The sequence below is a fragment of the Acipenser ruthenus genome, chromosome 26, assembly GCF_902713425.1.
Source record: "Acipenser ruthenus chromosome 26, fAciRut3.2 maternal haplotype, whole genome shotgun sequence".
Lineage (NCBI taxonomy): Eukaryota > Metazoa > Chordata > Actinopteri > Acipenseriformes > Acipenseridae > Acipenser > Acipenser ruthenus.
The window spans coordinates 22,162,025-22,175,047 of record NC_081214.1 but is presented as its reverse complement, the minus strand read 5'-3'; the positions used below and the strand labels follow the sequence as shown (position 1 = coordinate 22,175,047).

The window sequence follows — 13,023 nt, the reverse complement described above, 5'->3', positions numbered from 1 at the left end:
AGGGCTTCAAGTGGAACTAGTGGAGGCAGGTCATGTTAATCACTTTTTATAAGGACCTATTTCTTAACTATGAATAACAGTTCATTACAATAGCTTTTTTATTGACACTTTACTAGTGCAAAGCTTAGTGTTCAGTAATTAGAACATTTCTAAAAATGCCTGTTCTTCTAAAACGTATTTAAATAGTCTTTATATCATCCAGGATAAACACATACTGTTATATTGGTTATTGAAAGTATCCATAAACGAAGGGTTTACACAGTCTTTGTTCATTCTGATGGTAATTCAGAGTGTAAAGCAAACTCCACCAATGAACATAAGAGCTTCACACAGCCCTTTTCTTTTGTTACACCGGCAGCATGGCTGTCCTGCTACATAATTACATTTTGTAATTGTGTTTATTGTCATGTGCTATGCAGTGTTTGCCAGCCACAAGAATATATCGAGGCTTAGATGTTTATTTTAAATAAAGGAGTTTAAAAGACTAGTGTACAACAGGTCACCCAGAGATTATCCTGGCATGTAGTTTTATCATTATTATAAAAACAAAATGTACAGGCTCCCGAATGCAATCACGTACAAATCCAAGTACTACTTTTTTTTAAACCCAATTAGGTTTTTAAAAAAAATATGGTGTGTCCGAGAGTCTGGGGCTTATGAGGTTTTGTACCTGTATTAATCGTAGATGTTCCGCTGTTTTTAAGTCTGTGGTTACACTTTAGTAACATGTAGGAAAAACTACTAGTGCGGGTAACAGTCTGTCGCTTGTGGAGACGTAAAAAGGTAAGAGAGGGTGTTTCCAGTTCTGAAGTTCGTCACCCGTTAAGTGTAACGCGAGTCCTGCACTGAAACGCTCTTCTAGTCTGGTGGAGCTCCCCAGAGAGCTCTGTGCTCCTGTGATCTCGGTCTCGTCCCGTCAGTCGCAGTGGTCCCGGTTGTTCTCCATGCGCTCCCTCTCCTCGGTGCTCAGCATGTAGGTGTCGATGTAGGAGAAGAGCTCGTCCGAGGTGACGGGGTCGATGTAGCGTTCGCGGTCCATGCCCTGCTTGTCCACCAGGACCATGGTGAAGTAGGCTTGAGAGATCCTCATCGCCTGCCTGCAGAGACAGAGGAGTACCGTTAGTCAAACACAAACTTGCTACAGCCACACAGAAAGGTGCATCTCTGAAATATCACACCTACAAATGGAGATATATTGCATACATGCAGGTACTGTGCATCCCCTTTTCAGTTTCTTGGCTCTAGGATCCCAAGCAGAGCCACTTGCTTTGAGTATGCTGGAGATTTATAATTAAAATGCTTAAGCAATAAGTAACAGGTATATATACTTGAAGCCATGAGGTTTTTGTTCGATTTGTGGAGTGATTGTTCTCCTGCAGCAGATAAGCAAGCCACTGACAGTAGTTCTGGAGGTATGCTGTATGTAGTTCATGTACGTATAATCTCTTAGCCAATCAGAGAGCAGGATTTCTCCCCACTGTGATTCAATCAAGCATCACTCGCCATTCTTGATTTTAACCTGCTTTTCCAGACAAGCAGCCAGATTGACAAGTTTGCCACTCGTCTTACCTGAGCTCCTCGATGACCTCGGAGGAGAGGCGATTCTCCTTGATCCGGCCCACCTCTCGGGGCGGGAGACCCAGCAGCTCGATCACCGTCACCTGCCGCAGGTCCAGCCCGCAGCCCGCTCTCTGTAGAGGGGACACGATGACAGGGCTGCCCAATCCTGATCCAACAGCTGCTTCCCTAACAGGGCTTTCGCACCACTATGCAGTGCCTTTGTTTCAAGCAGCTAAAGTGGTTGTAGCTATCAAGAGTTGTAGTCTAAACATTGTCATTGAATGTATTTAGTTTCTTTCAGTATTACTTTTGACATGCATTTTCATTTGAAATCATGACATCTGGTACTCTACTGCTGTTTGAAAATCAGTAGAATTGACATTGATAGAAAGTACAGAATTCTAGATTTACACCTTGCTTTTTTTTTTTGTTTTTTTTCACTCACCTGTACCATGATGTTCTGGAGTTTATAGTACTGATTGGAAATGTCAGGTGTGGAGACGATGAGTATCCTTCTCTTCTCATAAAACTGATCCAGGAGTGCTGCAGCACTCCTCACGTCAGTGTTGATCTGAATCACTGTGAAGAAGATCCCGTTAATCAGACCCGCTGCAGCCACACAGAGCTGTATTGCTCAGTTATCACACCTGCATACACACAGGGCATCATGCCTGCTAATGTGCTTTATTTTCCAACGTCCGCTATTTTAAATTTGCAGAGTTCTTTTCATTGATTTTCCTGGCCACTACTCCAGGAATTTGCTGGCTCTGGGATGCCCGTAATGAGCTCCCTCAATGATATTTGTTGGATTGAAGATCCCAGTACCGGGCTTTGGCTAGGAGATTTGCTGGCTCTGGGATGCCTGTAATGAGCTCCTGGGCTTTGGCTAGGAGATTTGCTGGCTCTCATATCCACAGCACTGAGCTTCTTGTATGCTGGCTTTCAGATACGCAGCTTTTCCAACAATATTTCCATTGGTTTGCATTCAAGTGATCTCTTTCAAGCCCGTGCCCACAGGACTTTATCAACCTTCTATTCTTCTCCCATCTCTCTGTAAGCAGTGTAGCCTACAGTGACAAGGGTGGGCTTGCTCTGACAAGCCTGCCCATGCAAAATTAATAACCAGTCTGCCTGTGTCTCCATGAAAAAATAATTAAAAAAAACATGTAATTCAGGCTTGCCTGAGGTAAGACTTTCTGATGAGGCAGTAAGACATAACTATTTCATTCCAGTTCCTGACCGGTTGCATTGAACCCCCCCCCCCCCCCCCCCGGAATCTGATTAAGTCTGTTTGATCATCTGTTTGCTGTCTGGAAGGATGACAGCTCCATTTTCATAGTGTTCTGCTCCACTGCACAATTTGAACTGCAGGATAATTAAAAAAACTTTTTTGGACTGCACCTACAGTACTTTCTTTTTTAACTAGTGCATTCCACTAAATTGAATAGCAAGTATTTCCTTGTGCTAGTAAAGTTCAGTGAAATAGAAGGGGGAGAAACACATTCAGCAGTATGTCTTCAGTGTCTGAACTGTCTTCATGTTTGTCTGTTTTTTATACTAGCTTGTTTACAGATGCATCATTCAAGATGCCATATTTTTCTTCTAGACTAAAATACACCATATAAAGCCTATTTGTCAGTATGCATAATGCAAACTTAAAAAAACATGAACCACGACAAGGCAATCCCAGGAGCCCATACAGCTGCTATTGTTCTAAACCTCAGCAACGCGACACCACAGGAGTCTGGGAGGATGATGAGGAGGAGGAGGAGGAGGAGGAAGGTGTGCATGCACATGTTCCCAGTATACTCACTGACACACACAGGAGCGGCTCCAGCCCAGTTCCGGTTGAACTGGCACACCCTGGACGGGACCCCCCTTCGCTCGTAGCCCCCATCGCACGAGTACTCACAGACAGCGCCGTAGTTATTGCCCCCCGAGGAGCAAGTGATGTATCCGTGGAGTGGAGGCTTCAGAGCAGGGCATCTTCGCACTGAGCCCAGCAAGACACAGAGAGAAAGAGAGAGGGCATGTCAATGGCAACAAAAGCTGTCTCGTGGTATCTACATTTTAAATTTAAAATGTATTTATTTAAACAGGATAAAACCCTTGAGATCCGCAGCTCTTCATATTTCTAGTATTAAGTTCTTCCTTTTAGTCCAAATCTTTCCATATTCATTTTGCTGGTTTATTTTTCCTGGCCGCAAGGTACCCACCACAGTCCTGAATGAATTTGCTGGCTCTAAGATCACTGCTGGGATCACTGTATTTACATTTGCTGGCTCCATAGCCCTGATTTGTCTGTATTTTGATAGAGGTGTCTGTTGAATCACCTTCCACTCGCACAATGAACTTGCAGGCTGCTTTGTTCCTCGCCTGATCGTACACCAGGTAGCGGATAACGTGCTCCCCCTCTGGGAAGATGGAGCCTGGCCCCGGCCCCTTCAGAGTCACACTGCACAGGAACACAAGGTACAGGCTCACAGTACACACAGGAGTGCACTCACGCACGCCATTATGTACGTTATAAACACACAAATGAACATGTTTCCCATTTCTTTGTACGTGAATGAGCTAAGGATTGTTTGCAGTACCCCGCACAGGTACTGGTTTTTCCTGTGGACCAATTCTCCCCAGTATCTAAGCAGCCAGCAGCTAGTCTAGTGTACAGTATCTGAACCTAATGAAATGTTAGCAGCACTATTGTCCATGCTGTGGGTCTGTGACAAGGGTCATGTCATACTGCATACACTCCTAATGCTAGGCTAGACTACCACTGTAGAACCTCTTCAGGGTGGAATGCATTGTATATTGTACAATAGACCATGGGGGATCTGAAGAGGACATCTCCAGGTTAACAGGTGAAGTCTAGCCCTGGTACTGATTTATCTAAATAAGCAAGACCCTCATGTAAACTTCCAGAGACTGATAAAATAGCCCCTCTGCCCTCTTACTCCGTCAGCGTGGGGTCTGCGCTGTCCTTGATGATGGGGGGGTCCCAGTACACTCTGGCTGCCAGTCTGTCTGGCTCTGCCACCTTCACCCGGGACTGAGGGCACTTGATCTTCGGAGGCTCGTTATCTGAAAAACACAGTGAGCTGAAACAGATTCTGTTTCACACGTCTGACTAAAACTGAGAGGACAATTTACGATATCTTTTAAATAGCAAAAGGGAAACACACAGGCAATACATCTAACTCCCCAGGCTACTAGGCTACAGCTATACCAATCAACAACTGGACCTTTCAAAACCTTTAAACCTGGTGCTCAGTGATTGAACACAGACCTGACTTCTGAACATTAAAGAGACACAGAGCTGAGCATGCGTGCTGTTTGGCAGCACACTGCACTGTAATGTGTTTTATTAAAACTTATTCAAATGCTGTGGTCGGCTCAGCGGTAGGTAATCTTTCTCATTGTAATCTGCTTGCGGATTTAGCTGTTTGCCTGAGCAGCTTATACAATGAAATTACAAGATATTTTGAGAAAGAGAATTCAATGAGAAATAAATGAGACAGTTCTGACAGAGCTGTGAAGAACGAACAACATTTTGCAGAAAACGCAGAACACTTGATAGTTACCCCCTTATTACAATGTTATTACATGGTTAGGTATAGCCCATGAACTACAGTTCTACCAATAAATCTGTAACTTCACATTAGAAGAAGCTTAGCCAAGCCAGTAATTTCGCCAAATGTCTTCATCGCTGTTAAATAGTGTATTTGTCCTAAAGGAATTGAATTGATTTCATTTGAAATGACAGTTGGGTCGGTTGGTTCGCTGTGACACATGGGTATCCAATTGATTTGAAACAATAAGTAATCATAGAGCTATGCCTCCTCAAGCTGGGCATGCAGGGGTGTGATTTACCTACACAGCTGGGCTCAGTGCCGCTCCAGTGCGCCTCCTCCAGGCAGATCCTGCTGCGGTCTCCCTCCAGCTGGTACCCGGGGGCACACGAGTAATCGCAGCGCGAGTCCACCGTCACGCTCATGCTGCAGGAGTAGGAGCCATAGGTCACGGCAGGCAGCACGTGGCACCTGATTTCTGGAGGGACACATTCAGAGGTCATGGAAGATTATTATTATTATTATGACTCCAGGTTTTCATGTGGATTCAATCACATTTCAGTCAGTTCCTTGCACTTGAGCTGTTTGTCACCTGTAACTATCAGTAACTGTTAACAGTTCAATGTGTGTATATCTGTAGCATTTAAATGTAAAACAATCTTAATTCTGATTACTAGTCTGATACTATGCACCATGTACAGTGTGCCTCTGTAATATCTGGCTATATATATTTCAGGTTTCCATGCCCAATACCTCACATTGCTGGCAGACAATTGTAAATTATACACGTCAGTCCAGCTTTTTTGGAGGCCTTCATGGCAAAAATAAACCGAATGAATGTGTCTAGACTAGAATAAAACAGCATGTGAAACAAGTGTTCATTGAGATGCAGGATGACACAGCTACGAAACCAAGGGTGGACGGTATAGGAAAGCAGCCAATGTAACCTGGTGTTTGGACAGTGCTGTCCCTCAAACAAAACTCTCGCCACTCACGTCGACAGTAGCCGGTTCCAGACCAGCGGCGGTTGGGCAGGCACTGGACGAACCTTTGACCAATGAGGCGGTACCCGCGGTCACATGACAGTTCACAGCGCGTCCCCATGGTGCTCCTGTAATTACCACCTCGAGGAGAGAAGCAGATAGCCTCCCCATTCAAGAGCGACAGAGTGTAGCACCAGCGGGGAGCTGGGAAAAGGGGAGCAGTTGACCCAGTCAAAGAAAAATCAACAGCAGATTACACAGCAATTAAAATCTCAGAAACGAAGGCTTGTAAACTAGAACACTATTTAATGGTCTTAGACAGATGTTCTTTGTGTCTAGCTGATTTAACATGGCAAATATATAGATGGGAACTAACTGTATAGTAGTCTAATACAATTCTTCAGCTGCTGGGTTACCAAGAATAGGTGGACGAGGCTCATTTGAGTGAATGAAAAATAACTCCTGCACACTTACTTTTGTAATCTAGCTGGGGAGTGCTGTAGGACACCTCAGACTGGACTTCATTGTAGCTGCTCCCAGAACCTGAAACCAACAGAAGAAGCCTTCTGGTCACCTGCACAGCAGTGCCATAGAGAACACTGGGATGACCAGAGGGTGGACGGACAGGCACCTCTGCCAGCCTCTGTCATGTAATGCTTTGCTGTGGGTTTCACCAGGCTTTACCATATCTTTCTTTCATCAAGTATTCCAGTGCTCTGTCACGCTTTGCTAGGCTTTTACAGTGGGTAACTGTAGTACATTTGTCATAATGGTGATTCTCCAGTGTCTGCTCAAGAGCAAGCCAACTTCTCCAGATGCGATGATTTATAACAAAACACTCCTTGTCTCACCAAACAAGTCTCATTTAAAACCCTGTGATTATACTTTCACAGCAAACAGACCAGTACTGTGGGATCTGGAGTCGAGGAACTATGCAGAAACCAGGAAATAACCACCAACTACCTCTGTGTGACATCACTGTCTGGCTGGTAGCCCCCTTACTAAGCCTTTATTAAGTGTGACAGGGTTTTTTCAACTCCAAGTCATGGGAGCCTAGGCTGACACAGATGGAAATTCAGTTTATAACTTCATTGTCGACGTGCAGTATTAATGTTAGGAATTCAAGCTAAACTCCTTTCCAGAACCACATCACAGCTGAAGATCCATCACTGGCTGTTGTTCCACTACTGGAGACTGACATCTTCCTATGGTGGGGCCACTGTTCTGCTAAAACTGTTTGTGATGCAATGATGCAATTGGGAGGCAGGACTCTAGGAGTGTAATAGACACTTAGTTACACCGTGCACAGCGCCATGCGGTGGCAGAATGTTGTAATTACCGTTTTAGTGTGATTTTCTGCAAAGAAAATACAAGCTACCCAAAGGCAGATTGTTGTATTTATGTTTAACTGGATTTTTGCACCAGGGGTCAAAATAATGTAATTGTGTGAAAGATCACGGTAGATTAACAACAAAATAATATGCACACCCACAGTCAGTAGCATAACCCTAACCCTAACCCAAGCCTTAAGAAAGAAGGCACTACAAATTACCTTTAAAGAAACATTACAGTGTTTCTTACTGAACAAGGTATGTATTGGTGAGGTCTATGTTACAATAACAGAAGCCATTAGAGATGAGCTGATTCAAATTGCCAGCTTCGTGTGGGAGTACAGGTTCTGGGAGGCTATGATGGTCACCCCTGCACATACACATGTGTGAATGTACCACATACAGCTTCATGGATCAGCACTTCTATCCGCTATCTTAAAGGACAGTTCTTAATAGCTGGCTGCCAGCCACAGGATTACCACCTAATAAAGGAGTTGTAAAATACGTGGATTTCTTCAAGGTAACCTGCATGCAAACTGAATCCAGACACTCTTTGTGCTGCTGTGGAAGGTTTACTGGAACTGTTTAGTACATAGCTTTAAACAATGACATCATTAAATGTTTGCTAAATGGATTCAAATATCTGCGGTTAAAAGTATTTACAGAAGCCTGGTTTCTGGTCCTGTAAACCTTTCCCCAGGCAGCTCTTACAAACTTCAAATCAGTTTTTTTTATTTAATTATTTTATTCCATTTGGAAACCATTACTTTCACAGAGAGGAAAAACAGGAAATGATTTTGGAGTTGTGGTATTCATTTTCCAGTTTTCAGGTCCTGAATTCTTTGTGCATTCATCTGCTTGAGGCGGTTGTTAAACTACTAGATGTTTTTTTTTATTTTTTAAATAATGCAGCCCATAAACACATGAACACACGTTGCACAAAAATAAGACTGGCATGCCTGCACATTATGGTGATCTACAGAATTATATGTTGCATTTCAAAGGCCTTTGAGTGATCGTGGGTAAAATATTCTATGCTTTTTGCTTTATTATTGGTAAAATGTAATATGGAATAAATACTGTAACTGAACAGTGTGATTGTTAAATGCCATGAGGCTTGCCTTTTTCTGCTTCTCTTTACCCGTCCCGCAGGACAGTCTCAGCTATGAGCTCATTCTTCCTTCTGCTGAAGTGTTTGAAGTTTATAGAGCTGACACAATAATTCTAGTAAATCTCATCTCATATTAGTCACTGTTATTTTGTAGGTCTCGTGTGTTCCTGTATAAAAAGATGCACACATTATGGTAATTTAATGGTGCTTTATTTCAAAGCTATTAGCAGAATTCACTGACGGCTTCCTGGGATATTTAATTGCTGCACTTGCAGCACATTACACTCGCACAGGGGAACACAGAGGCAGACTTTACAAAAACGTGTGCTTCTTCAATCATGGAAAATGTGAGATCTATGAAGCCACGACAATACATACAGGTATTAGGTCATAATGACTGGGATTCGTATGTTAGATATATTTAATAAATTGCAAAAAATAAATACTTAAGTAAAAGTGTTTCACTCCATCTCTCTCATGCTGTCTGTGAGCAGTTTGAATTCCCAGAGCCTGGAAAGTCCTGGTTCTGACGATTCAGGAGGTTAGGTGAACGCCATATATTCGAGGTGCTTAATAGTTAGGTATTAGCACATATATCAAAGGCTTACCACAGCTGGTGTACACGCTTATAATTATGCAGCATTAAGCACAAAGGAGTATCTATTAGGGGATTATGACAGGGAGTTCAAACAAACAGGAGGGTCACTGATTATACCTCTTCTTCAAGGTCTGTGTTTAGCAATTTGCAGTCTGTGCACATGAATAAATCATACAATTGGAATGTTATTTAAAGACGGTTATTCACGCGTCAATACCTGTGTAGCCGCTCATAACCAGAAAAGATGATCTGTTACAACTGTGGGTGGGAAGGGATTTCATGTTTCCCTATTATAAATCAGAAACAGAAAATCTCTATAACAGCATTGACTTCTGACAGCACACTCCTCCACCGGATTGACGCTCCACATACACCTATCCACAACATCACAGCCAATCAATAAAGAGCATGCCTCTGTAAACCACTGCCTGTGAGTGCAACTCTGTGCATCTGAAGACTATGATCCAATTTCTCAAACTGATTTAGTAGCTCTTTTAAGACCCTTTGTTCCTTTCTATCCCGAAAGTGCTGATTCTTACTATCCTCGGCAGAATGACATAGCATTCCAATGAGTGTGTGCTCTTAGTGGTGGCAGTATTGTCTCCGGTCTCTGCCCACGCTCCTATGGTATAGTTATGAGTCAATGGAAACTAATGAGTTCCTTAGTCCTGGTTTTGTATTTTTAGCATTGTGGATAGACCGAACAGGGCAATGGTTACCAGTCATAGATGTCTAGGTTTAAATGGACACAATCCAGAAAATAACTATGTTAACAGATTAGCAATAAACACAAGTTTTTTGGGTTTTTTTTTTTCACTCAAACCAATAATCTAGGTAATTAAATACTGGGGTTTGTTACCGGATGGAAGTGAGTGAAATGTAAAGAATGCTGTTAACACGGGTCATGTACACACTTCAGCTGTGCGTTTTAGTTTTGTTATTAATTCCACATAACGAAGCGACGTTTTAAATTAGGGAGTTATTAAAACCATTCCCCCCAAGACCACTGCATTTAACTTCATTGGCAGTCAACTGGAAAACGGTGTAGACTGAGATTGTTTATATACATACACACGCACACACAAGCGCACACGCACACACGCCGTTTAAATGACTGTCTACTCTGTGTTAAAGGATAATAACAGCTGGTTCTAATGGAAACTCTTAGTACAGTAGCAGAGTGAGATCCGGAATGCATTAGCGTCCCGTATGACTGCAGTGATGGTAATGCAAACAGAGCGATGAATGGTAAAACAAAAGGACCGTTGTTTAATGCAGCTTGATTCTCATTGTGATCCTCTTCAGCAGTAAAAAAAAAAATCATTTTAAAAACGATCTTCACATCTCACAGACTTCCCTAATAAAAATCTATATCTTTGTATTTTTGATAAGCAGGTGAGTTGTCAGAAGTCCTTGTCCGTTGTGTAGTCCTCCCATTGGATTTAAATCGACTGATTTACCTCCAACATCCTCAACACAAAAACATAGCTTACCTTCGTAAGAAAGTCCAAGAAGCTCCGCTGTTATAGGAAACAGCAGCAGCGACAAAGCGCTTCTAAACATGTCACCTCTCCCTTTGATTCACAGCTGAGAAGAAATACAATCCTGCAGTAAGAAAGTTAAAGTATTGAGCTGTTTTCCTCCACATCCTCCAATAAAAGCAGCAGCTGTAAAGTCCACCAAATATCATTGCAAAGTCCTTAGCACTTGAGCGCAACTAGTAGATTACACACAACAGCTACAGTACTAACTACCAGTTAAACAAAGCGCTAACGTATTATTTATAGGTCCTGTCAAGTTTTTACCAAACTTGGATTTCCGGACTTTTTTTAAAAAAATATATATAACAGACATTTTACGTTTGCGCAATACATTCTACATGTTGAAGCGCTGCTGAAAAGACGCATCCTTTTTCTACTTCAGTAAGCTAACAAATACCCGACATCCACATTCACAGCTTCTAATGTACTTTAAATACAAGTTTACCTTTTTAAAATCCTAGTGTGTTGGACTATCTCTTGTTGCGGTGCAGTGTGCTCACTGTCTTTGTTGCCAGAGACTTCACTTCTGAATGATTTGCCAGTAGTACGCTCCGCTAGCTCTGTCATTCGCTTTAAAGAAACCCAGACTCATTGCTTTAACATTCAGATCGTGTTAAGGTTGTCAGACACCTCCTCGGTTGTGACGCGGTTGGTACTGTACACATTGCCTTCTTATAGTGGAAACCATTATGTCTTACATCCTTACTGTAAATTAAATACAATGTTAGGCTATACGTGTGTACCGCATGCACTGTAATTGTGTGAACTGTTTTTTTCAATAATTAGGTATGTCTGCTGTGTTCCTTCATCGTGCTCTGTGATCAAATATGTACTAGGCGTAACAATCATATAAATGGTGTTCTGTATTGTTATGTTGGTTTTGCGATACATATTCTGTTGTCGATTGAGTGATGACTACACTTTAGCGTCCACATATATAACCAGCAGGTGTAAACTACAGCTAAACAAATAAATCACTTTAAATACATCTGGGGTGATTTTTTTTTTTCTCAAATAATCCGGATAAGCTCTTTAGCTGCGGATTTGTCATTCTGCGGGGAAAGGAAATTCTGAAAATGTGTTTTGATTGCACCCGACTCGATCGGTGGGTTGTTTTGTGGCGTGCCTCATTCCTATGCATTGCTTTTCCGTTTTTTTCAACTTCTCTGTAACGTCGCCAGTATATTTGTGAGCTGGTCTGTAAACTATTTTGCATCAGATCACAATCTAGGTGAAATGTACGTGCTCTAGTTACCTCTGTTTTGATTCGTTTTTTACATACCTGGAATCAGATAATTACTGCTAGCCTCAAATGTGTTCAAAAACATCAAGTGAAATGGTCATGTAAGTGTACCACAAAAAATAGCAGGAGTGTGTCCGAAATCTGCACTGTAAATCAGTCATCAACGAACATTAATCCTACAATATGACATTTTTTTAAAAAATGTGATTTAAATCAAATGAGTTGTAATGTGTGTATTTTCTTACACAGAATGCAGATACTGCACGAGTATTTTGCGGTACGGGAGGTGTTTTGTGCTGTCCTTACAAAGGTAACACGACATTCTCCTGTCAGGACACTGCACTTTGATTGGCTATCATATTACTGTTAATAAAACAATGAATAATCCTCTCCCTACACCGAAACCCTTTAAAAGTGACCGGAGGTGTTGGTTTCCTCAGTTGTCTCGACAGGAAAATTTCGTGGTGCCTTTGTAAGCACTGCTATCAAAAGTAGGCCTACTATCATTCAGTCATACATTATTCAGCTATAACTTCTACAGCACTCAAGATCTACATTATAACGATAAAAATGCCCTTCTCCAGGGCCCCCGTTGGGGCGTTTGGCCCCGGGACATCTCCCCGCCCTCTTAGTGGGCCTCAATGAGCTACACTTGCTTACCTTGCTATTCTGTAATAATTGCTTGCTGTTCAGGTTAGGCGCTGCAGTGCTGCATGCAGAACAGCAGGTGGCGCTGTGTTGGAACACAGGTTATTGGGTGAGGTTTGTGTTTTTAACACAATCATTTGTGAACATTTTGTTGGGATATTCATTCTGCTACTTGCTTAAATTGCTTACCTTGCCTCAAATAATTGCCCTTCGTCTACGTCAGACTGAATATTAAACTGTACAGTTACTGAAGAACAGAAGGCAACTGACTGTGTCCATTTTTTATCTCCTCAAAAAACAGTCTTCTAATCCCATTAACATAAGATGCTTCCTGCTGCTATATTAAAATTGTTATTGATCAATTAAGAAATCAATAATTACATAAAAACAATATTAATTTATCAGATCGGTCCTTAGCCGATAGTGCATTAATTATTGT

General features: G+C 42.1%; 1 protein-coding gene across 3 annotated transcripts; it reads right to left on the bottom strand.

The window, feature by feature from the left end:
- Window positions 1–68: 68 nt before the first annotated feature.
- Window positions 69–12,683, bottom strand: LOC117430804 (sushi repeat-containing protein SRPX2-like). 3 transcript variants are annotated; one of them, XM_059001073.1, is made up of 12 exons: window positions 12,597–12,683; window positions 11,139–11,263; window positions 10,646–10,757; window positions 6,587–6,655; window positions 6,125–6,316; window positions 5,431–5,607; window positions 4,515–4,641; window positions 3,894–4,015; window positions 3,374–3,553; window positions 2,006–2,139; window positions 1,570–1,691; window positions 101–1,097 (listed from the first exon to the last, which is right to left on the bottom strand). In XM_059001073.1, exons 3-12 carry the CDS (start codon window positions 10,713–10,715, stop codon window positions 917–919), a joined length of 1,374 nt encoding a protein of 457 aa, XP_058857056.1. In that variant the 5' UTR covers window positions 10,716–10,757; window positions 11,139–11,263; window positions 12,597–12,683; the 3' UTR covers window positions 101–916. The 3 variants fall into 3 exon arrangements, with proteins under 3 accessions (XP_058857057.1, XP_058857056.1, XP_058857055.1); XM_059001074.1 differs by lacking the exon at window positions 12,597–12,683 and having other exon boundaries at window positions 69–1,097; window positions 10,646–10,739; window positions 11,139–11,413; XM_059001072.1 differs by lacking the exon at window positions 12,597–12,683 and having other exon boundaries at window positions 11,139–11,412.
- Window positions 12,684–13,023: the final 340 nt, after the last annotated feature.